Source organism: Harpia harpyja, chromosome 6 (assembly GCF_026419915.1).
Source record: "Harpia harpyja isolate bHarHar1 chromosome 6, bHarHar1 primary haplotype, whole genome shotgun sequence".
Taxonomy (NCBI): Eukaryota; Metazoa; Chordata; class Aves; order Accipitriformes; family Accipitridae; genus Harpia; species Harpia harpyja.
The window spans coordinates 18,789,172-18,815,812 of NC_068945.1; the positions used below are offsets into that span (position 1 = coordinate 18,789,172).

Here is a 26,641-nt window from a genome sequence, read left to right on the forward strand (position 1 = left end):
AGTTCTTGGCTCCCATTATCTGTGCTAATTGTGGTTTCTGCAACAAACTCTGTTCCCAAGGGGAAAAATATAAGAGGAAGATGACAGGAGGGTGAACAGCAAGAAACTCAAATATACCACCTCTTTTTCTCCCTTTGCCCTTATTACCATATATGAGACAAGCTGGTTATTTTTAGTTATTCTCAACAGTCAGTGCCAGTCAGCATCCAAGGGGAGGGCAGCAAGTCAGGCAGAGGTCAGACAGTGTTATCACCCTTTCATTGTGATGGTCAAATCCACTTTTAAGCTTCAGGATTGAGAGAAATGCACTTTTGCTGGCAAATGTTTTAGATGTGTACGTGCAGATGCTCATACATAATCAGAGCTTGTCTGCTTCTGTGACATTATTGTTCCAAAAACCCCATCAAATAGGTAGGACTAGATATGAATGCAATTTTTGTCTTCACTGCTTATTCATTCTGCCTGCATAGCCTTTCCTCTCCTTCTGAAGCACAGTATGTTGGCTTTTTCAGCCAAATGTGCCTTGAAGGCATCATCATAGATACGTGATTTTCACTTCGGTGAAATGGTCAGGATGTCTGTTCTGATACTGGCCGTGAACTATACGTGAAGAATGGCTATAGCATTACGGTGTCAGCTTCAGAGTGAGGTGGGTTAAAAATGGGCTATTTCCCATCAGTCCTGCATACCTAGTCATGAAAAGGGGATGTAAAAGCAACTGTTAGCAAATACAATACCGTGAGTTTCGGTTAATGATACAGGGTAGTTTACATTTGTTGCTCATATTCCCACCCGTCTCATTTTCTCAAGGGAAGTGGCAACACAACAGCATTGAGAAGATAACAGCTTCTGGTTCTGTGCTTAGTAGCTGTACATGATTAAAATGGCAAGGGCAAAATTCTGGTCAATGTGGAGAAAGGAAAGTGATTCTTTCCCAAATAGCTTCTCTCAAGTGGTGTTTCATGTGCAGTGACTACCTGTCCCTCTCAAATAAGGCATGCAGACTGCTCAAGACAGGTTAAGAAAAGCAGAGAAGAAAAAGTAAAAAATCTGAAGAATAGGTATAGACAGGGGTTGGTTGTCAAGTAGTTAGGAATATATTAAAGAGAGAAATTCAATATTTTGGCATACATCACGTCAGCAACAAGGTTTCATAAACTCACTCTGCCTTGGCTTGCTCCAAAAATCTGAGAGGAAAAGGATGGCCTTGGTTCATTGTCCAAGTCTTCAGATGCAATGAGGAAGGGCTGAATCTGCAGACTCCTTTGCAAGATGTCAGAAAAGAAGTTCCAATCCACAAAGACATCTAAGCATGTTTTAAAGCAGAAGCATAAAGGGTATCCAAGAAAGCCTATGGATAGGACTTTCAGACACGTTCACAGACACTCTTTGGAACTGGTCCTCACCTTGTTTTGGCACCAATTCTCATAAGCATTTTACTGCGCAGTAAGTTGTTAAGCAGGTAGGAAATAGCTATAGATGTAGATTTATGTGATTAGTGTATTTTTTGACATTCATTTTATTGCAGGTCTTTGAATCATCATCAGAATATTTTTGTTTTGGGAGCTAGGAGGTACAGCTGGTTTTTATATAACTTGGTTTGCCCATACTCTATAAATGTCAGTGGTGATTTGAAGTCAGTCCCTTGACAGCTTTCATATATTAGATTTTTGCATTGTTTTTATCCCTCGCAAACACTTTTAAAAAGCCCATTACGAGTTTTCCATTACCACTTCTTTTGCCCTCTAAAAGTTATGACTGACTCTTCCTCCTAACCTGACTACATAATTTCTTCTCACCAAATTTGTTATGAGATGGAGTTATACACCAGAGCCATAACTCTGTTTTAAAATAAATCACTTTATAGGCTATAAATGAAATTAAACCTTAAATTGCTAATAGAGTTTAGAAATACTACTATATTGTTAATCCACTTGAAATTGTATTAACGTCTTCAAGGGAAAGAAATAATGACAGTGCATGTTCTGAAGTTTAAAAAGTGAAAAAGTTTTAGAGCATTGGGAAGGAAAAAAAATCCCTGCACGGGTCTGGAAACTTAAAATAAGAAACGTACAACCGTGCTAGGTTTCTGTTTAAGAAATCCTTCTCCTTTTAGCATGTTATCAATAGTAATAAACTCTTCTTGTACAGTCAGCTCTAACAGGACAGCTACACTACCCATCTCCTGCTGAATTCAGGCTGTGAATTGCCTGGGTGAGCTAAGGTCCAGATTGCAGGAATTCGATGAATACTATTACCTAGCTTCTCACTGCAGCAATCAGAAAGGCAAGGCGAACCAACTACCAGCTCAGCTTCAGCAACATTTATGTAGATTAATCATTCTTTTATACCCATTTACTTTGGGCAACCATATTTCCTTTTCAGACCCAATGAATAAATACATGTTACAAACTGAAACTCTGAAGTCCCCCTAACACAGTCTACATTTTTGTTCTTAGCTGAAGTCAGAAATATCAGAGATATTGATTCTTTGCATAGTCAGGATAACCCGTGCTACAGCCTCTGTAACTTTGTGCCTTGAGGCAAAAAGAGCCATGATCATCTATTTAAAGGCAGGATAGTTAGCAAAAATTTTGTTCTTTGACTAGAACTGGAAAGCTTCTTGATTCCAAAGGTGGCAAACTCATTGGAGATTGTTTTGAACCCTGTTGTCATTTGATTAAAAATCATGGCAATAACTTAGAGTGAATTGGAGACTTTATCTTTCTTTCCATCAAGAACCAAATGCAAAGACTGGATTGTCATTGTGGTTTTCATATTGTATTGCACTGACCTTTTCACCGGGTGTTGTAAGCAAGCCCAGGACATTAAAAACAAAATAGGCTGGTTTCTTCTTTATTACATGCTGCTACTTAAGGAAATTTAGCCATGACTATTTCTTTCCTGTCTACCACTGCAGCAAAATTCTGGTGTAGGCTACACCATCTTGCAATATTTGAGATATCAGAGCTTGTCTTATTACTGAAACCTAAAACCACAGTCAGTTTTTATGTGTATTTAAGCTTTTTTGTTTGACAGGTTTTTTTATGCTGTGCTTCATAAGGAAACTCCCTCCCTCTCATAGTTGTGCCTTGAAGTAGTGGAGGCAGCTCTAAGCATCATTCGCATCTGAGGTCTGGAAGGTCAAGTTATTTTTAAAGCTTGTGTTGCAGCTGAAAAACAGTTCAGGCCCTATAATGGTGTCATTCAGTGGTGTGGTAAAATGGGTTGTGAAAACAACAGTAAAGTAAAATAAACACATGTCACTTCCTCCACTGAAGCACATAACTTAGGGGCTATTGGGGTGCAGAGCCATGTGCCTTCTCCTCTGGCTTTCTGCTTTCCATCTCCCATCTGTAATCCATTAGAAACTTTCATTATTTCAGCATGATTGGGGTTAACTTCTAAACGTGATTTATTGCTGCCTCTTCTCGTGAATACACAGATGGAACCTGTGTTTTCAGCTATGCTGTTCTCCAGTTAGATTCAGATTTTTTTCTTGCTGTAATTTTCACTTTACAGTGTGGGGTTTTGTTGCACAGCCTTGATAGCCTATTATTTTTCAACCAAGGGTGGGTAAAAATGATTTGGTCTGAGAGAGATTGTATATGAAGTAAAAGACTTGCTTTCAGTTGTTTTGGGAACAACTTTCATGTTCTTCAGAAGATAGAGTTTTATTATTATTATTATTATTATTTATTTAGTATTTTCCTAGAGTTTTTACTGCTTTTCTTTTAGAAAATAACAACCAGCACTGAAGCACTAACTGGCCCCTTCAGCAAAGTGCACCTGTAATATGAAGGCTCTCTCTCTCTCCCACCTTTCTCTCTGTGCTGCAGCTTCTGCTGGTGCGTGTGGTGGTGGTACCCTGTCCTTGCAGTTGGCCAGCTGAACAGCAAGTCCATGCAGTACTGGTACCTTGCATTTTCACACACCTCGGACTGAAAAGCTTCACTGAAAGCTTTATTTAAAGAAATTCTGTTACGTTATGCAGAATAGATAAAGAACAGACAAATTCTTCTAATAGCAGAAATAGTTTACCCAAGGTGAACATTTTTCTATATTTATGTACTTCAATTTTTTTTCAAAAGAGGCCTCAGACTTCCTTTAAAACAAATTATTGTCGCACAGTCCCAACCACATCCTACCCCTTCTCTTAAATCCAGCCAGATTTAAGATGTAGTTTTACTGCGAGGTTTAAAAATGATGATGGAGATGTGTCTGGGTGTGTGCTGAGCTCCCTTGTGCATGGCTGGGCTTTCAGAGGGCACCGACTGCAATCAGTGTGGTCCTAGTGGAGGTTTCCCATGCTGCTGGGTACCTGGCTGGTAGCTAGTGATAGCACTCAGGGCTTATGCAAAGAGGATTTTTCTCCCAGAGGAGACGGATGGATTTCCTGTGGCTCCAGCGTGGCTTTTCTGGGAGCGGATAAGCAGGGCAGCGGTCGAGTTATGAGGGGACATGGATATGAAAGAACAGCCAAAGCACTAATAGAGCATCTTCCCTGATTAAGATAATGAACATTAAGGGGTTGTATCTGGGCCTTGTACAAGCATGCTTGTCTCTGGATTGATGGGTTGGTAGGCTTTTGTTTGTTTGCTAAGATCACTGCTGTATAAGGTGAGTAGGATTGGTGTTTGTGTTTTAAGAAGAGTTAATAAGGCAACAAACGTTCAGAGCTGATACCACCAGGGTTTTTTTCAGCCAGGAAATGGCTCTTGCAGATCTCACTTGCTGTTGTTTCTGAGTAAAGGGAGAACTGCAGATATGTCTTCTCTTGTATACTCAAACATCTTTTCTGTGCATCACCTCCCAGGAGGACTCTATTCCTTTCTTACCTGTGCATTATTGACTTTCAGTATATTTTATAGCCTTATACTTCTAATAATTTTGTGCCTTACTCAGGCCAGACACATGCATTTCAACTATCTTCAGTGTAAAAATAGCCTGAAGGCAAACCCAGGCATGCATTGCATCTTCAACTAAGTTAAGAAATCCCTTATAAGATTCAGGGAATGCAGTGGCTATACCCTCCAGCACTATGCCATCATAGAAAAGTCAGCATCCCTCAGCTTTGTGCACTTGCCCTGTTTCAAGGACGTTCAACCTCGCAGTTATTGTGAAAAAACAAATGCAAGATTTGTATTGAAATAAAGTTCTGCAACACAGAGAACATTTCCAACCTTCTTATACTGCAAGAGTTACCCTGGGAGGCTTTTTTTCTGTAAGGTACAGACAGCTGGCTACAGGAAGCATCTTACTTGGTGCCAGATCAGACTTCAGAAGCTCTGTTCCAGTCTGTGGCCTAATTTGACTTGCTCTTTTCAATTGCTTATGTGAGGGACAAGTTTCTGAGACCTTAAGTGCTGTGCTTTTTCTTTTTTTCTTGCCTTTTTTTTTTTCTTTTTTTTTTCCCCAGAACTGGTCTCATCTAGATATCAAGAGGCATTAAAGACCTGTTTGTCTGTATAGAATGTTTACAGACCTTGGCCAAAGTTAATCCCTAATGCATTACTGTTGACCTCAGCTGAACTATATCCAGTATATATTTGCCTCATTGTTCACAAATTGCTACTAAAAATTGCTAAATTCTTCTTTTTAACCATTTGCATAGTGGCACACTAATTCAAAGGAAAAAAAAAACAACCCAGACAAACCCTAAACAGAGACTCCACACTGCTCTATTCCATTCAGTACTACTGAGCTAATTTTCTCAGCCTCAGTGTGCAACACTGCACTTAAAAACTCATTTGTAAGCTCTAGCTGTTAATGAAAATAGTGATAAAAACAATTCTTTTTTCTGAAAAGGCTCTGCTGTGCTTTGTAGGTAGGGAAGTACTCCAGTAACTCCTGTAATTAAGGTCTTTCTCCTTTGCTTTGGAACATATGGCAGGATGGGATAAATAAGCAGGAAGAAGGAACCTTTGTTTCTCACTATGACCAAGGTATTTTTTTCCCTCCATATGTTTTTATACAACTGTATAAATTCAAAAGTGCCCAAAACCAACCGTGGTTTGCCCTCTGCGGGTAAAAGATTGACTGCCTATAAATTCTGTCATGCATGTTTTGGCTGGGCACACTAATCATGCTCTAAACCAGTCTTCTTTATGGGCAAGATAAAGGTGTATGTGTAGTTCAAGATCAAGATAATCTTATATAAAAAAAAAAAATCTTGCCTACAAAGAAACAAAATAACCTGAAGCAGCTACCAGCAGACTGCATGTAGTTCACGTACATTCTGAATAAACATTCTCTATCAGGAAGTGGTCTTTAAAAAAGAAAGCCTACAAATTACCAGAAATGGGGTATCTCTGTATGTGATTTCGTTTTAGAACTACTAACAGTATAATGCTGATGTCTAGACAGTCCATAATCTTCTATTCCAGGGGGAAAAAAAAGTAAATTTTCTGCCTCATCCTCAGAACATTGTATTTCATAGGTGAGTCATTTTCTAATGTTATGGAAATGATAAAGATCATCTGGATAAGCGAGGACTAGTAATTCCTGTTGCTACCTCAGTGGTGCTGCCATCTGTTCAGCTCCCTGCGTACTTGGTGAGATAATTTAACCAGCTTGTTCTTATAGCGCACATTAATCTTATTCATACGAAAGATAAAATACTATGAAAATAAATTATGTTTGTGATAAGACTTTTTTTTTTTAAACCAAGACATGTTTTACAAATTTCCTATCTCTTTATATAAATGCATGTATTGTTTTACCTGGTAATCAAATTTTTGCACTGCGTTTTAACTGCTCTAAGTTCTTAAGGTCAATAACTTTTACAAATTTTTTTATAATTAGATGAGTTTTTTCCCCTAATGGGGAAGTTGAAGCACAGAGGCTGAGATCCCAGTTTTTAATAACTGGCTGCCCTCTTGCATTTTTTGGTTCCTCTGATGCTTGGTGATCTATGCAAGATGATGGAGGAAGTTTGTGTTGCATCCTGAAGCTCAAATTCCTGGGATTCTCGTATCTGCAGCACTAACTGAAATGTAGTTTTCCTTACCCAAGGTTCAAATATTGTAATTTTTTCTACAGTGCTTCTGATATTCAAGAGCTTTTAACAATGCTAGTGTGAATCTGTTGGGTTCTTCTTTATATCGTGCAAAAGAAGACCCAGACTGTCACATAGCAGCTGTCTTTCACATCTATTTTGTGAGCTTAAACATAGAAAATACTAGTAACATTCTGCATTTTCCCTGATTGAGTATTTAAAGAACCTACCATCCTTTTTGGTTTGCTATTAAATTTAGGGTATCATAACTTGCTTTCTCTTCAAAGAAAGATTTTTTTTTCGCTTTTAGAAATCCCTTCTTCTGCATCAACTCTGCATTTCCCAGTTGCTCTCAAAGCTGTGTACTGGTGCTAAATCCAAGTTTCTAATTGAGATTCTAAGCAGAAAAAATTGCATCATTGGCTTTTGTTCTGCTGTGAAAGCCCATATTAATGGAGACTGCCTTATATAAAGCAGTCCCCTTTCACCTTTGAAAACAAAGAAGAGTTCCTGTCTGAAACAAGTACTGTGGCATTTCAGTGTTTTTAAAGAGCCGTACTGAGCTTTATCCAGAGCCTTGACTGTTCTCCTTATCAGTGCAATGCACAATCAGCACCAGTAACGGTGTGATGAAATATATGGTACAGTCAGAAGGAGCTCCATCTCCGAGCTGGTTCCCTGGGCTGGGAGAAGGGCAGCCTTTGGTCTTGGCACAGAGCCTGGCAGAGAGATGGTGCTTCACCTCAAGGCCACTGCAAGAAAATAGCTGTGCCACAGGCTGGCATATGCTTTGCGATCTGCTGCTGTCTTACCTACCCCTTCCAGTCCCACACTTGCCAGAAACGTGGGATCCTATTCAAAGCTCACCAAACTGATGGTGTTTTAAAGTTTCCTATCCATATTCTTCTCCTGATTACCCTGGATTTGGATCAGACTTAGGATTTCTGTAGCAGAGAAAGGGGCCGATGCTAGAGCTCATGGCATGGGGAATCTCTTACTGCAGTCCATTACACCAAAGTAAAAAGTGTGAAGGTAATTCTGTGGTAGGAAAAAAATGAGATTCAGGTGTGATTAGTCAAGCTCTAACTAACCTTTACTTACTACCCTTCATTTCAAGAAAACATTCAGGGCCTTGTCAGACATAGAAGAAAGAAAAGATGTATTTTTTTTCAGGTGTTATCTGATAAGTGTTAAAATCCTTGTGCTAGCAAGTTACATTGGTGACCCCTGATGAGGCCGAACTCAGCCACGTAACATGCAAGGATATTATGACTGACTTTTTCCATGGTATGCTTTTATTATGGGCTAATTAACATACACTAGCTAATATATGTTAAAATATGTATTGTCACCTAGGGGGGTCTGCACTGTGGAGAGAAAAATTTGTGTCCACTGTGGTTCCCCAGCCTCTCCTTCTGCCAAGTGGAGAGCCAAGAATATCACAACTATTTTATTGACAGTTGGGTTTTCTTTTTCAAAATTATGATTTGGTTTGGTTTTGTTGGTTTGGGGTTTTTTTCTTAATTAGGTTTTTCCCATCAATATGAGAATATGGTCTTAAAATGAAGGGGGAACTTGAGAGAAAATTTTGATTAAAAAAAAAAAAAGAAAAAAAAAAAAGACTTTGATTGCTAGAAGGTGCCCTAAGGTTCATAAAGCTTCAGCAGAAAATGGTATTATAGACCAGTCTGCCCAAAAGACAGATAGCACAGTGGCATAGACTGCTGCTGTTGGTTTCTGTTTCTGATTTTTGTCATAGCAGTATGATACCATCTTCTTTTTTAGCTAATAAATAAACAGCTTAAAACATTTGTCATCACTGAGGTACTAGTGCACTTTGTTGATGAAGTTTGGCAAATGAGCAGCCTGCAAGATTAGCAATATTTTTTATTTTCTTGCCACTTTGAGTTTAGCTATTATACATCACATTTGTATGTCTTTCATTAACCCCTGTTTAACCCAAATGACAGGTATTTGAGAGAAATTAGTATTTGTTGCAATTCAGCACACTCATGCCTTTTGCTGAAGAAATGGGGAGTAAGAAGTAAGGATTGGAGGAGCAGAAGAAAGAAACATTTTGGCAGTCTTCAGTGGGGCAAAAAAGAACCACAAATGGTAGAGGAGAGAAAAAAAATGAATTGTTGGTGTTATTAGGCAGGGTGGGATGTTTTTATTGCTGGGTATAGAACAAGTCAGGGCAGGAGAAGCTTTCAGTACAATGTTTACATTTGAGTAAAATGGTTTTAAAAGATTCACTGGGTTTTCTCTGGGTTACCCAAACACTTCTCCAAGGGAATGAGAAGAAAGAAAATGAAAGCCTGTTTGGAACAGGAATGTTTAGTTTTGTTTGAAATCTGTCTCCTCTGTCAGGAAACTATCATGCCTACTCCTAAGTAGGTAGTTTACTGAGAAAAGCAGTCCCTGAATAAAACACCAGCTTGGTCAGGGCCAAACATCAGTCTGTAAGAACAGTGCTAAAGCAGCTCCAGTCCCTTAATGAGACTGAGTGAGGAAAATCTTTATGCTACATTTAGTTATAAGAGCAAGCAAAAAAAGGCCCTGTTAGAAGACACAGTTGTGATACCATAGTGTGCTAGGCTAAAAACAAAGAGTACATCTGAATTCTGTCTTGATGCTCCTGAACCTCAACTAACATGATCTCTGAGGGGCCCAGGAGTGCGGGGAGAAAACATTTAGGATTCAGAGGCTGATGTCTTAGTCATCCTTTTATTGCTATGTGAGAGCTGTCTCCAAAAGCTTCCCATTTAGTGATGATAGCTGGTCAGGTCCACAGGGAAAGCGATAATTCCTACTTTCTCAGGACCAAGGCCAGAAATAAAGTTAAAAATCTAACTTGAGGCTTTGAATTGCACCTAGAAAGGAATCCATACTTTATGGAAACCCAGGGATTTTGACTTAGTACTTCCCACACCGTTAACATTGCTGATTCGTTGTGGGGATGGTTTTTTTCCTAAAGTGGCTCAGCTTTCTTCCCTGTGCTTGCTGCAGCTACGCCAGTCCTGCAGCAGATACCAAACTGCTGCAAAGTAATGCCTGCCATACTCTGGAACACCAAAATGGGTAGCACTTTTATTTCATATACTGGGATCACATAATGGGAGAGTTTGGCCACTCGATCATAAGGAGCCTCCATCAGTGGATGCAGGATGAGAGCAAAGAACAGACAGATGTGGCTGCAGGGTTAGTTTTTCCTGCTCATGGTTGCAGTCTTTCACAAGAGGTACTTGTACTCTGTACAAGTTCAAGAAAAATTACCTGTGCCACAGAAACTTCCATGTGATCAAAGGTGAAAGGTAGAGACTACTAAACAAGTGTGCAGCCTCTGACAGGGGTGTGCATTGCCAAAAGTTGTGGTTACAGCAGAAGTTTTGTTTGGTTTTTTTTTTCCCATTCTGCCACTGTATTTGGCAATGTCCTACGTTACGCTGCACAAAGAGCATGGCGCAAGTATGTAGATGCGATGCATATCCCCTGTCCCATATATATATTTGTATGTAGGCACACAAGATCAGGAAGATGCAAGGTCGATTCTCTGGTTGAGATGCTGGGTGAACTAAGCCTCAGTATAATAAAGAGCCCAAGGAATTGTTAGTAGTCTGGATCATCTTTCCAACAGACACTGGTAGCAATATTCCAAACATGAAAAACCTGTGAAAGGTCCACAACTGTGTGGGTATATGACATGGAATATATTAATCAATTAACGAAGGGGAGCTCATAAATCTCATCTTATTCCTGTTGCTTGTCTGAATTCTGACCTGGTTCAAGTGTGATGGTTTTTTCCTCCCTGAGGACAGCTGTTGTTTTACTAGATTGATTATTCCGCTGCACTTTTTTTGCAGTGTATAACTGAATTCAATTGTGCTCTATCAAGCCATTGGGCATACAACAGAATAAGAAGTGAAAAACTTGCATTTAGTTATTTGCTGAAACTGATATTGGATTTCATTAGTAATGATGTTACATCAAGGTCTTGATTGAGTACTTAAAAAAACTCAGAGGAAAGTTAAGAACACTGTAATGAGCTTGGAGCCACCCTCTAGTGTTTTCTTGTATTTTATATTAAAAGTCAGTCAGAAAAAACCAAAGGGAGGATGAGCTATCAATCAGCAGTGGCCTGCTGGGCTGTTAGAAAGCAAAGGGAGCAATTAAGACTTTGGACTGCAATCCTTCACTGTCACCTAAGTTTCTTACCGGTAGCTGGAGATTTACAGTCCAGCACTCCGTTATCCATGGGTGCACTTGCACTCGGGGGGGATTGCTGCCGAGGGCTAGCTGGGGAGGCTGTAATGCTGCCGGCATCTCCCCCGGGCAGTCAAACCTGCCAGGGCTGGCCAGGCTGGCACCCCTGTTTCCCCCAGCTGCCGCCGACAGGCTCGAGGGCTTGAGTGAAGGCTGGGTTCAGAATTTGGAAACACTGCTATTGAGATAGATAAGGCTTAGGCAAACACGTCTTTGAAAAAAATGTTTTCCCCTTTACTTGTCACGTGGGCATGTTGTTCTGGATTTCCATAAATCTGGAAAAAGGGTGGTTCTTCGTTTATCAAAGTCCTTAAGCACAACATCAGCAAGGACAAGGAAACTGCTTCCCTCTCTTGCTGAACCTGGGACTTTGCAGCCCAGCTCCAAGAGCTGTCGAGTCCCTTTGCTCATGTGCGCTTTAACAATCACCGAAATCTCTCCGTATTTGCCACGAGATACTGTCTTCCTCGTGCCACAGGGTCTTTATAGAAAATTATCGGTGCTTTAGTGAATATTATCTTTAGGTAAATAAAGGGCTGGTTTAAGTTTTTTGTGGGTGTTCCAAGTTCAGTTCTTTTAACTGTATCTTATTAATAATTCAATAATCTGTTTCAGCAGAAGGCTCCTGTTATCAGACCAACACCCATCATGAGCAGGATGGAAGTCCAGTGGAAACAAATGTTGAAAGGAAAACAGCAGTGGCTTTAAAGGGGAATACAAAAGAATAGAAAAAAATAGATTTAAGCATCATTTTAATATCCAGAGTCGAACAATCCCAGAACTTGACTAGTATTTTACTCCCTGAGTAAATATGGCATCTGATGGCATTTTTTTTCTGTTTTGTTGCATTGCAGGCAGTGAATAATATTCAGTGTTTATTCAATTTCCAAAAGAATAATTTAATTCTAAGGCTGTGCTGCCAGGAGCAACATGCTTGAATAATCTCTGTGAGAGTTACAGCATTAATAGTCAGCCCTTGCACTGTGTTCTTATAGCATGTATTACATTTGTGTTTCTGACCTGTGTGCCGAGCAATGAGAATCTTATTTCCTCAGCCTTTTAAGGACAAGGGAGAAAACTGTCAAAGTAAAAATTACTACTGTTGATGGTAATATATATATATAAAGTAAACCTGTGAAATATGCAGTCTGTATTAAAATAAATAAAGGAAAGGGCAGATTATAAAAGCCAAGATCAGGTTTCAAACCAATTTATATTGAACAGTCAAGAGTACTACAACGTTAGAGACACTTTCTGAGGACAGGTGTTTTCGCTGTCCATATCAATAAATTCAAGTAACCTTTAGTGCAGTTTACTTTATCAAATCTTCTATGTAGGCATTCATATTCATGAATCACCATGTGTGCTGTAATGAATAAAAATTATGTGTAAAATTCAGTCCTAGGGGGTGTAGTTTTCAGACAGGTGATGTACTTATCTTTGGCTATATTTGCCACCTAAGTCACTCAAATATATTACCTAAAATAAAAATGCTAAGTCTTTGAGGAAAAAAAGGCATTAGTCATCAAGCCATTTTCAGCTTTTTAATATTAAACAACTCCTGTTTCTGAATTGATGTTTCTGCGCATGCCACAGAAGAATAAGCAGGGGTGGGTGGGTGTTCTGCACACAAGGTCAAATAAGCTGCAGAATGCCGTGCTGCTTTTTGTAGCAGATGGGTAATGTTACATGGATTTTAATTATTGAAATTATTCCTGACTTTGAGGAAATACTCTCTCTTAATAATGACAGAATTGGCCACATGATAACATTTGAATTTTGTGGCACAGATGTGTTTATTTAAAGATGCCATGTCTCTCTCCTTCTGGAGAAGAAGAATTACTGACGTTTAACTTTCTTGTTGCTCCTCCTTTCTTAGCACCCTTTTTTACCATATTGATATTTTCCAAGTGGAACTTGAAATAGTCTGTTGTCATTGGGTGGGCGGTGGGTGCAGATTCACAAAGAGCTTTTAAACACCTCTGCAGCTGGCAATCTGCAAGAATAATTTTGACAAGGGAAGCTCTGCTATGAGCATGGGCTTACAGAGCTGCTTTGATGCTGAGCTCTCACAGCTCCTCTGCAGCCGAGGAGGAGAAGAGAGAATGTCCCAGCAGATGACTACTTGAAATAGATTCGTACCTGTGAATGGTTTCTTTGTATCCTCTAGCTATTTATTCACACTACTTTCTAAAAAGTACTAATGGTTTCTTCTTTGGTTTTTTCAATATATTTCTTCTTTCAATCCACTGTGAGGAACCAGGTGCTAGAGGGAATGCGGAGTGTTAACTGGGGTCTCCTTTTTCCCCTTTGCTCTGTGGCAGGAACTATCTGGGATCCTCACTTCTCAGGTGCTTTTCTGTTTGTAGAGGAGAGAGAGGTGGTTGAAGATGAGTAAGGTGGGTAAATGGAAGACTCCTGCAGAGAGAAATAGGTGCATTTATTTTTCTGCCTTTCATGGCTAGAAGAAGTATTGTTTTCCAATTGCAGTGTGAAAGACTCGGGTTCAGAATAGACATTCAAAAGATGTTTCTGACAAAGGCAAAAGTGAAGTCAGGAAACAGGTTTCTGGGAAAGGTGATGGGATCTGTCACTGGAAGTGTTTAAGAAGAGATTAGGTAGGTTCCAGGAATGACATAGGGGTAGTTACCCCTATCCTGGGAAAGATGAATGGACTAGCTGCTGCCATGGGGCCCCTTTGAGATCCATTTTTCTATTATTTTTATGATCTTTTATGAGCTGAGGACAGGGATTAATTGCATGTCTGATTGATTTGAACTCAGCCCCCTACTAATTTAGCTGCACTGTCCTGCAGACCAGATTTATTAGTACTGCTGCCCAGCCCTGGGTCTGTGTGTCGACATGCTCAGTTTCCTCAGCTCTAACATGGCACTGCAGCACAGTCCTCCCACAGCAGGAGAAGGCAGAGGCACTTGCTCACAGACATCGGTATTGCAACTTCTAGCTTGTATTTACAAGACCAAAGATTGGTTCAGCGTGCAGATTGAAAAACCAGAGCTTGGATAGTATTGTAACGCAGTGCAGGATGGTGAAGCTGAGCTGAGATCCCTGGCCTGGCACGTGCATCCCTCGACAGTGCGGCTTGATTACTGATATAAGGAGTATAAGGAATGTAGGATTGAGCTAGCAGCGAGCTGTAATTAAAAGAGCTCTGAGTCCTAAGGAGGGGAGGCAGTTGCCATGGGGAATGGAAAGCTTACAAGGAGCGTAGCTCCATGCCTGGAAGCAACACTAAAATTCATGGCCGGTAGAGGAATACTCTCTAAGATTCGTTTTGGAGTTTTAGAAAGCAGGCATTTTTATTGCAGCGCTGGATGCACAGGGAATAATTCCACCTAGTGTGCATGCCACAGCCTCAGTGCAAACAGGTTATATAAAGTAACTAATTACATATCAATCAGATTAGTATACATATACATTAAAATTATTGTATCTGGTTATCATAGTGCTGCCTACATCTGATCATGCGCAATGAAGAATTCATTTGAGTCGAAGGGCTGCTCTTGTGACCACTGACCCATTTGAAATTCTGTTTGCTGACCTTGAAGTCTTTATTCTTCATCTTTATTCTTTGATCTTGGAGCTTAACATGGTTTCAGTCACACATGGTTGGTTTCAATATTATTCTTATCTAATGTACAGGAACATCCAGTCATAAAAGCAAAGAACTGTAAAACTTATGAGTAACTACCTCTACTAGTTAATTGCTTGGCTACGCTTTTGTCTATTGTTTCAATCATAGCGATAGTATAAGATTTCTAATAATTATTTACCAAATCTCACTTTTACAGTCATCTAGCAGCAAACCAGTTTCTATGGCTGGTACAAAATATTAAAACTATAAAAATATTTAGACATACCATACAGAATGTGTGGACATATGCTATCAGGAGAATGGAGTCACTGCCTGGCACGCTCAGAGACGAGTTACCACAGGGAGCTCTGAAACCATCCTGACATCAAAAGTTGGACAGCAGAAAGCAATGCAAAAGCATAGTCAAGCTCACCCCTCTTATTTAGGTGCTTTGGTGTCTTTTCTCTTTCTTCTTTTCTATCCTCAGAATTTCACTTTACTGCTCCCTGCTCCTCAGCATTTCAGTGCGTATAGTGAAATCTTAGTCCTGCTGAAGGCTATATAAAGCTTGAAAGGCCTGTGTGGCTCCTCCATCAAAAAGCCTGCCTTGAGGCATTGTCATGTAGAATCACTGCTGTTGGCTTCTTAAATTGTGGATAGAAAGAGACAACCTTCATAGGAAAGGTTGTAATAAAAAAAAAAAATTGCCATTCAGGCCAAAATGCCCCAGATCCCCCCTCCATTTTTTTTTTTTTTTCTTTGAGCTAATCTGGCAAGAGCAATTTGGGCTTGGTATCTTTATAATAGTACCCAGCCAGCTGTGAGATAATCAGTGATGTAGCGTGGGCAACAGCCCTGCTTCAGAGAGTGCAGTCTTGAGCGTTTGTTACTCAGGCACTATTCAGTGCAGTGGGAATAATGAAGATGTGGCAAAATAATTCAGCTAAAGTGCGATGTTAAGAGGTAGTGCCCTGTCCACACCTGGCTGCGCCCCTCTGCCCTGTGCTCTTCACCCTGACCAGAGCGCAGGGGTCCCGGGGGAGCCCGTCCTGCTCCCACAGCAAAGGGCTTGGGTGGATGGCAGCAGCAACGCGGCATGGAGGAAGCTGGTGGAGGGTCCAGAGCACAAGTCTTCTGAGGAGCGGCTGAGGGAACTGGGGTTGTTTAGTCTGGAGAAAAGGAGGCTGAGGGGAGACCTCATCGCCCTCTACAGCTCCCTGAAAGGAGGTTGGAGTGAGGTGGGTGTTGGTCTCTCTTCCCAAGTAACAAGTGCTAGGAGAAGAGGAAATGGCCTCAAGTTGTGCCAGGGGAGGTTTAGATTGGACATTAGGAAAAATTTCTTCACCAAAAGGATTATCAAGCACCGGAACAGGCTGCCCAGGGAAGTGGTGGAGTGACCATCCCTGGAGGTATTTAAAAGCCACGTAGATATGGTGCTTAGGGACATGGTTTAGTGGTGGACGTGGCAGCGTTAGGTTTATGGTTGGACTCGATGATCTTAAGGGTCTTTTCCAACCTAAATGATTCTATGATTCCATAAGCGGGAGTGGGATTGGCCTTTAGGATGCAGCTGGCCCCTGGGTAGACGTGGTTTTGTCTATTGCTACCTGGAGACATACAGGCCTGAATGGACTGAGGAAAGACTCTTTGTGGAGAGTGCTGCATTTGCAAGATGTTGTTATCAGCCTACTCCAAGGCACAGGTATGTCGTCATCTTTCTTTTACCCAGTCAGCGTGGTATTTAGAAATAAATCCTCCCACTTCTCAGAAATGTTTAATGCTACTAGAACTGCAGGAGACAGATGAGTAGCAGAGTTTTAAGTTTAAACAAAATGACCTCCACAATGTCTTTCTCATGGCAAAACTTTTTCCAGCCAATTGATATTTTGCTATTTGCAGTTATCATATGTTAACGTATGATGTCATTCTGCAGATATGCAGAAGGATCATATTAACTGAACTATGCTATAACCCTGGAGTCTGAATTTCCTCTCACGCTGTTTTAATATAGTTTAGTTCAGTAAAGCTTCTTTGCCTTTGAAGGAATTAGGAATATTACAGCAGTGTTTGTTACAGGGTGCTAATATTAATTAATTATAATTAATACATCATATATAATTGATATATAATTAATGCATTAATTGCTATAAATGCAGTCAAATCAAAACATTATTTTTCAGAGAAATATGTATGATTAGAGATTTGTAGTTTATATCAGTTTATAAAGAAGTCATTGTAATATTATGTGACCATGATACTCAGCAGGAAAATTAAATACCTAAGCAACCAGAACATTCCTTAGTTCTATCTTTTTATATATACTTATATATAAAAGTCTATAAAACAGTTATTTTGTAGGGATTTATATGTAGCAGGATTTACAACATTAAATATTATGGGTTTCAAACTGTGATAACTACATAAATGGGCCATTTAATTGCCCTTGATAGAAACTCACCTTACTTCTTTAGATTTAGTGATTCCAATTAAACGCATTGAGCATTTCAGATAGTTAAATTATTAGATGTATTGTAAATGCTTTATTTAAGAGCCGTTCCTGCTGAAGGAACTTGAAACGTACATTATCTTGATCTGGCTTCTATTCAATGTGCTATAGCTAACAAATATATGGCTTTTTTCTTCCTTGTCTTTGATAGTGCTGTCATTCTGTAAGTAAATCCACGGAAGAGAAAGATTATAGGTACTTATGTTATTCTACGGATGTATTTTCAAAAATATCTTGTGCGCAGTAGCACGTCTGCTTTTTTTCTTGTTTTGAGACAATGAATGATACATCAAAAGCTAAGGAATGTCAGAATTGTACATCATTTCAAAAGTTAGTAGTTTCTGGTTTTGGACAACTGGAGCTGCATTTGTGCTCTTAAAGTGGTATGCCAATACAGCTGGTTAGATCGGATACAATATCATGAACTCTAATAATAATGCTACCTGAATGAAACTTTTTGAAGGATGAGATCAGATAAATTCAAATTAAAAAGGAGGATGCAGACTTTTAACAATGAGGAAAAACAATCTTTGAAGTAATTTATTTTGGGATATAGAGATATCTGTGTATTGAAAGGAAAGCAAAGATGGTTCTGCAAGAGATACTCTGTCCCTGCTTAGCTAGACATCTACATCTATGAATCAGGAGGATTGGGCTGCAAATTCTACAAAAGGGTCAGACCAGGTCACACTAGGTCATCCACAAAATCCCATTATGGTTTTTAATATGTCTGGAAACACGGAAAATTTTGTTCTTTCAGTTCAAGGTGAGTATTCCTGTATATGAGAGAGGGAAAACTTAAGACTATTCTAGAGGATCTTCTCTGGGGACTTAAAATAGTTGATGGTAAATAAAATAAAATCGTTCTTGCTCTTCTATTCCCCCTTTCGTCCTCTCTTCTCTCAACTTCCCTTATCCCTTCAGAATTAAAAATCAGGACCTGCTGGGGCAAGCTGGGTATTTCTGCAGTGTTCCCTGGCTGCCTCCTCTCTGGCATGGCAAGTCTCTTTCTGGGTCTTTACCTTGTACTACTTTTCTCTCTGGATTCTTCCATCAGTAGAAAGGAGAAGGGGTAGCTTTCCAGTGATGTCCTAGTGTCCTGCTACATCGTGCTGGTGAGAAGAATTCTCTTTGTATGATGCAGAATTAGATTTTCCATTGTTTATGGAAACAAAAAATGTACCAATAACTCACATTAGAGGCTTCTAAAGAGGATATATAATTGGGCTTTAAAGTTTCTAAGGGTATATTTGTGTATTCTAAAAGTAATGAATCAAAGATACTTTAGGGTTTGGTTATTTTTTCCTCATTAATTTCTCAAGAATTTACTTATATTTGCATGTTGCCAAGAAGATACAAACAATATATTTAAAAATAAGCCAAAATTATTTATAAGTGGGGTTAATTTTGTGATGGAATGATCCTGAAGGAAGCCCCAAACCTGGTTTTGGCCAAAGCTGTGCTGGTGGTGCTTCCCCATGCGAAGTTAGTGTGTTTGTAATTAAATTTGAGCCCCAGTTAAACTGTATTTTCTGTGATAAGCCTATTATTTATCTTCATAAAAAATACACCTTTTATTTTCCTCTGCAGAGTAAAGTAAACATGACATACAAATTTACAGTAAGACTTGTCAACAAACACATGAGATCATGGATATTAGTCTGAGCATAAACTTTCTATTACATTCAGTTTACTGCTAGTGCAATAAAACTGTCATCAGATTGAACAGGATTTTATACTGCATCAGCTATAATACAATGCCATTAAATTGGAAGTATATACATTTTCCATTGTTCTCTTACTCATGAATTATGAAAGTTAGAGAGTTATGCACAGCATCATGGTACAGCTTTCATATTCCAACAGATAAGTGGTGATTTAGTCAGGGTAGTTTGGGGCAGGTAATTAATTTCTGATTATAAAGCTGTTTTTCAGTGTGAAAAACAGTATGTTTTACTGCAGTAAGGACCTGAAATCTTTTCATGAAAATTTGTATGAAAAAAAATGTAGGGAAAAAGCCCAAATACCAGTTCCCCATTTTTGTTTGGGACAAAACCCAGTAGACAAAACCCAGAAATAATATCCTTTATGTACTTCAAGATAGGGGAGAACCAAAATAGTTAATGGAACTGCATTCATGTTAAGAAGAAAGCCTCAAAACACCACCAATTTCCAAGAAGGGTCCACAGTTTAGGAAATCAAGAGCCACTAGGGCTCACTTCTCACCTCGGAGTTGAGAGTACCCAACTTCAGGTCACTGTCCCTTGCCCAGTTTGCTTTCCTTAGGTATATTGATAGGACACAAGTGGCTTCCTTGGGCAACACTGGGGATTGACATAAAAATGACCCTGAGGGAATCATATATTTTTTCATAGTTCTTTCTCATAATTTTCAACATTAGACATTTCCATTCTTTCATTTTAAAATAGCTTCTCACTTGCAATTATTTGATATTACACTGTGTATTACAATGTATCTACACACACAATTAATACAACATGCTCTGTAGGTAGCATATGGAATACAGCATTTTAAAAGTCTACACTGAATCAAAAATGAATAATATATTCATATATATTGCATTTAATTTTGGTAAGAAGTACAAAAGTTTAGTATTTAATATTTATAGTCCACTGATGCTCAGAGACCTGTAAGAATTGAAGTGATGGTTGTACTATACAGGGACAGTCCTTGCCGCTGTAAAACCTAGAGATGTCTTTCACTTTTCATATATGGCAAGTCTGACAATATATCTAAGTACTAGTGGATAGGTGACCTGAACAGACTTTATCTCAACTGAGCCTTCTGTTTTTCATTTCTCATCATCTGTTCCATTATGTGTAGGTTCATTAGACATGCTATGTGACTGACGTCTTCCACAATTAGTGCTCACATATAATTAGATGCAATGCTGACAAGGACTCTGTTGTTTTCTATAGTTTCACAGAAGGGCCTTTTCCTTCTTCCTTGGCACCAATCCATTAAAACCGTTGCACCATGTTCAGCTGGTGACTGGGACTGAAAATAATTTACAGCCTTTAAAACATTGCCCGTGTATCATTAGCTCCACCTCTTGGATTAATTTTGTTTTTACAGATTCAGTAGTTAGTCCATAGGGGAATCCTCTCTGGAAATGTATAAAGTCCTGAGGCAGTGCCCTAGTAAAAGCATCTGGCTTTATTGCTCTATCCTGCAAGTTTCATGTTCAGTGCTTGATTACCAGTAAATTTTAATTGCAAATTATTTTACTAATAATTTGGGTTATGTTGTCCTCTAGTGGCTCATATAGATAACTGCCCTGCTGACAGACTCCTTTTGCCTTGTGTTTTAAATCCTCTCATACTGTTTTCATACAAGTCCAAGTCACCTCGGAAGAGGACTGATGCAACGGCCAAATAAAAAGTTTGCTTCTTACTGCCACTGTACCTATACAGCAAGTTCTATCCTCTATAACTGCGTATTATCTGCTTAAGAAATAGGTATTTAAAATAGTTCAAAGAAACAATAGAGAGTTGCGAGAAGATACTGTATTTAATCAGAGCATTTGATGGAAACAAATATATCCTGCTTACTGACAGTAACAAAGAATAACCTCAGCATGAATTTTTTTAAATAGGTTAAAGATTAGTTCACTTCCACAAAACGTGTCAAGATCTCATACGAAGCAAAACAGAACAGCCCTCCAGCACATCCTGTGGCTACTCACTCGTAAACCTCAGTTAACGCCAGGCTTTTGCCTTGTAACGTGGCAGCATCCCCTTTTATAGGAAGCAGCGAAAGCACTAGAGTGCTTTGCAGCTGGATGTTTGCCAGCATCATGCAGATGTTTGTAAATAAGAGGAGGGATCTGGGAGCATGGAGAAAAATGCCAGGGTGCCTGCAGTGACAAAACGCGCATATTATGTCACTTTGAAAAGGTGATACCATATTGTCTAACATGCTGAGTTTGTTTTGCCCCCGTGGCAGGGCAGTAGGATTGCTTCCAGCGGAGGCCTGGTTATGGGAAGCGCGGCAGGCAGCGCTGCCGCAGGCACGGCTGGTGGGATGCTCCGACTGGCGAGTCTTCCCTTTCCATACTGCTGCTTCCTTGACCAAATGCCATGAGTAATGAGGAGTAGAGGTTGCTCTGCAGAGAGAGTTTCTGTGTGTGTAAGAGGAGGAGGAGAAGTGCTATAAATGCTTCTGTTTATGCCTCCGAGATTACATGGGAGAAGGAGCAGTTACAAGTGGTGAAGAAATGTGGTTTCTGTCTTCTTAAAGAAATCGTGGTGCACTCCAGCAAGATGACAGCTCACGTTTTCTTTTGCTGTTTGCAGTAATAGGAAAGACAAACGAGTACTCTGACCTTACAGAGTTAATATGAGAGGCTTTTTCAAAGTAGTGTGCCTTGTACTCTTTCAGGGAAATAATATATCAGGATTCAGTAAAAATTCTTTGCTCAGGTCCTGCATCTCTGGCCACCTTCTTTCTTCCTCCCTTTTTGGAGAGGCCTTCCTTTCAGCCAGCAGTGTGACTGTGTGCCGGTTGCCATTCATTCCCTGGCCTCATCGTCCTCCAAACACCGGGAGAGTTGCCGAGTAGCTTAATTATACTTGACACAGCGGACTCGTGCGTTTGGTGTTGTCCACGTCCTGCCTCAGACTCGCACGTATACCCACACCTAGCAAGCGTCAATAACCGCCACAGCTGACAATGTGCTGACAGAAACAAAATGTATAAAGGCAGCCCTGAGGTATAAAATGCCTTCACCTCCTGAAATCATCTGCTGTGCCATTCTTACAGTTCACTCCGAAGTTTTTTAGGCAACGATGGATGTAGGAATATTTGCAGAGTGTTACTTTTATCTAGTGCTCTGTGACTCTTCTGCCACTGGGGATCTTTTAAACCAAAGGCATGCCTTCAGTTAAAAAATCACGTAGGGTCTTTATTTCTTCTTAATTAGCTGTCAGGAGGGGGGAGGTGATGGATTTTATTTTTCTTTCACAAAAAGCCTTCATTTTAAAAAGTGCTTCTGTAACTCTTACATCAACTTTTTTTTTTCTTTCATGTTTTACAATGTTATTTTTCAGGGGTTTATAATTGTTTATTTTGCCTTAGGTGCTAAGCAAAGTTCTGTTTACCCTCAATTCAGAACATGGGTTTTTGTCCCTTATGTACCAGAGGGTGAGTTGTACAGATTGATCTATTTAAAGCTCCCCGGCTACAATTTCTACTGTAATGATTTCTTAAACATTTGACTATTTGCAGGTAGCTGTCAGTGGTTGCCCTCCCTCCGCACTGGAATCTTTTACAGAAACCTATTACTGCTCCCCAGGTGTACCCTTTCCGACACCCCAGCAGTGAGGGGGCTCTGCCTCATCATTAAAGTCACAGCAGTGCTTCCCTCCACCAGCTGGTGCGGCAATGCTCGGGTTCCTCCTGCACGCAAGGAGAAGATGTGACTGATTATGCCTATTCCTATTAATCATGAAAATGTAGGCTTCTCTTCAAAGTAGAGGGGGAGGTTGCTCCTACCAACTGTGTCGGTCACTGTTCTCTTCCAGCTGTGTGTTAACTCCATTTTCCCGTAGTGCATTTTACATCGGGGTTATGTCAGCAGAGTCTTTCCAGACTAACCTGACCCTTGATGTCAAACTCAGTCAGAGCTGGAATCTGATGGAAGCAATTTTTCGTGAAACTGATCCCTCATGACCTCTCTCATAAGCTGTCTGGGAACCGTATATGCTAATGGGAAAATAAAAGTGGTGACCTTGTGTGTTCTCAGACTTGCAGGGTATAATCCTGCTCAGCACAGCAATGCATTTGTCAGGTTTTTGATGAGCACTTTACAGCCGTCTCCCCGGCGGGTCCCCCCTGCCTACCTGTGTGCCTCTCTAATGCCTGCGGATACGAACATGTGAGTGCACCTTGCTCAGTAACAGATGTCTTTCCAGAACAGATGACATTACTCATTGCTTTTCTGTATGGATGTAGAAAGCATCCTTCAGTGGAAAACAGGTGATAATTTTATTTAAATCCAACTGTTATCATAGGGCAATAAAACTAATGAGATGATAAAGCCTTGCCAGATTTTCCGTTTCAATAAGCATCTAATCTTGAAACTGTTTTAATCAAGCTTCCTTATCAGATGTTGTCATTTCTGCACTGCCAGCACACACCTGAAATTACGGCTTGGCATCAGATTAAAAGGTGATGCTGTTTTGATTTGCACTGTTAAATCATTTCTGTTTGAGGATTAATTTTTTTTCGGCCTTTTATAAAGGCAGTGTTCATCATTATAGTGGCCGTGCATGAATGGTAACGTACTTGCATTTTTTCTCATCAGAATAACGAAATGGTGGAACTACAGAGGATACGAATGAAAGACGAAATTCGAGAGTACAAGTTTCGAGAGGCGAGACTGCTACAGGACTACACCGAGCTTGAAGAAGAAAACATCACTTTACAGAAACTGGTGTCCACACTGAAACAGAATCAAGTAAGCATCGAAAGATTCAAGGCGCTATGCTGAAAAATGACACCATTTATCTCCAATTTCCATAATGTGATCCCGCAGACCACTTTGATAGGAGTTTCTTTGTATGTCTTTTTCAGTTGGGTTTTTGCTAAACACTTATTCTGAAACAGTGTTATTGGCCATTTTTGATGCATGGGGAGGCACTTACCTCAGTTTTAGGAAAATCCTGGTGGAGTATTTCATTGCAGAACTTTGTAATAGCAGAGGAATTATGAAAATAGGTAGAACTGCATTTTTTGCTTCCTGCTTTTCCTCTCCTCCCTCCCTGCACATTGAACTCAATGCCCAGCGGCAGAGTTCAGCCCTCTGTTTCCTCTTGGTTGGTTTCCTGCATGTCCTTTCCTCTTCTGAAGTGGATAAAAGGGGAAATAATCTTCTCCTCATTCTCCTTTTTTTCCCTGCTCTTTGGGTTTTCCTGTACCAGTGTTGCTCTCTTCTCAGCCATGCTAACCCGCAAGTTTAGCAAGCTTCAAAAGTAGGTGAAGGGATGCCATATGTTCCTAGTTTGTCTGTTGTGTTCTCCCTATTGCAGCAATTTGCAGCTGATGGCAAACCAGCACACTGTAATTGTCACTGCAGTGCTGAATGCACCCCGAGGAACCAACATAAACAACAGCCCTATTGCATCCAGATGCAAGCAGTCGTGGGGTCTGTTCTCTCCCCCTTACAGAAGCACAGCTTCCTTTGCTGCTGGATATATATATACTGCTGAGGAAGCAATCAAGAACACAGTTGCCCTTTAAATTGAACAAGAGAGATTTGTTCTCATGTCAGAAGAGTTAACTTGCCATGATCAATATTTAAGTATCCAGGTTGGGCGATGTAACGCTTTCGGGCTTTTAGACACTGTCCAGACCAGCGTAAGGTTGCACTCCAGGACGCCATTTCCTTAACTGCTGGCAGTTGGTAACAGCACTGTGTTGCAGCCCCTGGTTTACTTCCTAACCTACTGCCTGCTTCAGTTGGGGCTTTTATCAAATAGCCAATACTTGTCACAGTTTCTGATGGCAGCCTGGTAACAAAGCTGCCTTATTCCTGCAGGAGTATGCAGTACTATTTCAGCTATCTTTTACTGCTATTTTACTGCTCTAGCACAAATGCAATCGAAACATTTAAAACAAAGGAGCTGTGCTGCAGGGAATACGCAGATAGTAGAAATGAGTACATAGTTTCCTTATTTATGAAGATACCTAGACTTTCACATTCCTGAACTGAATTTATAGCAGATCATCCTTGTGTCAGAGTTATTTACCAAGGCAACAAATTATCCCTTTGAGGCACAGATTTTTTTCCTCACCAACCTCATAGGAGGCATTTTCACACTATCAGGAAATTAAAGACCCCTTTATGGACTGTCCTAGTTTCCCCCAGAAGAAAATATGTTTGCAAGTGTTTATATTTGTCATAATATTTCATTCTTAATGAAACCAAATGCCAGCAGTCTGTGGAGAGAAAAAGCATTGCCACATTTTGAATGGCTTTAAAAATGAGACATTTTGCATCACATATCCATGCACTTGTGATTCCTACAATAACTTTGATCTACAAGGTAAAATTTCAAGAGCATTTTATACTTCAATACTTTTAATTTACAAACCCATATGTTACAAGTCTTAGTGCTAAACTGTCATTATCTGGGTTGGGGTTTTTTTTGTAGCTTTTGTAAGCAAGAATCTATGAGATGGTTACCATATAGATAATGTAGACCTTTGGTTTTCATATGGATTTAAAATTGAAAAAGGGTTGTTTTTTTCTTTTCATGTCCTTAAGTTATAAACATAGCTACTTGATTGTATTTCATAATTTTTCAGATGCACTTGTCCCTCCAGCCAGAAAAGAGATCAAGTTCCTAAATGTAGATTTGAAAATATAGTGGATTTTCCTTTTCTGTTTAAGAATCCCAGTATGACTTTGGAACTTTTTGTTGTTTGATATGTTTCCATTTTCTGGGTTTGAAGATCAGTGCTTCAGTTTTTAAGTTTGCCTTTCCAAATGTTTATGAATACAAGACTTTTGACAGGTTGATAAATATTCTACTCCAGTAGGAATGGTGGATGTTTCTATTTTCACCAGAACCTTGTTACATTTTGTTTAAATATCTATATATGTCAAATAAAAAAGTATTCTAGACAGTGCTTTAAAACTGCAGATAGTAATGTATTTGAGTTATAAAAGCCTCAACTGCAAAAAGTTTTTTTTTTTTTTTATGGAAGCGTGAAAATTCAGTATTTCTTTTTCTCTTTCACCAAGCTATTAAATTATTTCACCTGATATGGGGATTTGTTTGCATTTAGAAATGAAAAGGTAGATGAGTAACATGATTAAAATTAAATTAAAAAGTCAAAGCGTGACCATTTTTACCAGGAGAGTTCATCAAGCATGGACACGGATCTTTACAAAGCTCTTCCTTTTCATTGCTGTGGGATTTTCCAACAGTGAAAAGGAAGATGAGGAGGGCCAGCAAGGGAAGGCATTCTGCAGTGGGGATCTGCTGCACCGTCTAGATATTGCCAAGCAACTGGTTTTGAGCTAGATTGGGTTTTCCTAGGCTTTGCTTCTTGTTAGGGGCAATAGAGAGGACTGCATAAAGGCAGCAGGAGCTGCCTTTAAGGAAGAGAGAAGCAGCTGTTGTTTTCCTCAGCCCACAATGCCTATAAATACTTCGATAAAATACTGCACCTTGGTGTAGGGCGGGAAGCCTGCGCTCTGAGAAGGAGAAAGACCAGCAAGTCCCTCCAAGCCTGGCAAGGCTGCACTAGGTCA

At 39.8% G+C, this 26,641-nt stretch overlaps 1 protein-coding gene across 6 annotated transcripts in view; it reads left to right on the top strand.

Moving 5' to 3' along the window:
- The window catches only part of BICD1 (BICD cargo adaptor 1), a 185,057-nt gene that overhangs the window by 105,583 nt on the left and 52,833 nt on the right, over positions 1–26,641 (top strand). For all 6 annotated transcript variants that reach the window (XM_052790035.1, XM_052790034.1, XM_052790028.1 and 3 more), the window contains exon 3: positions 23,687–23,839. In XM_052790035.1, the coding sequence (XP_052645995.1) occupies positions 23,687–23,839 (153 nt within the window). The remainder of the gene's footprint in view (positions 1–23,686; positions 23,840–26,641) is intronic.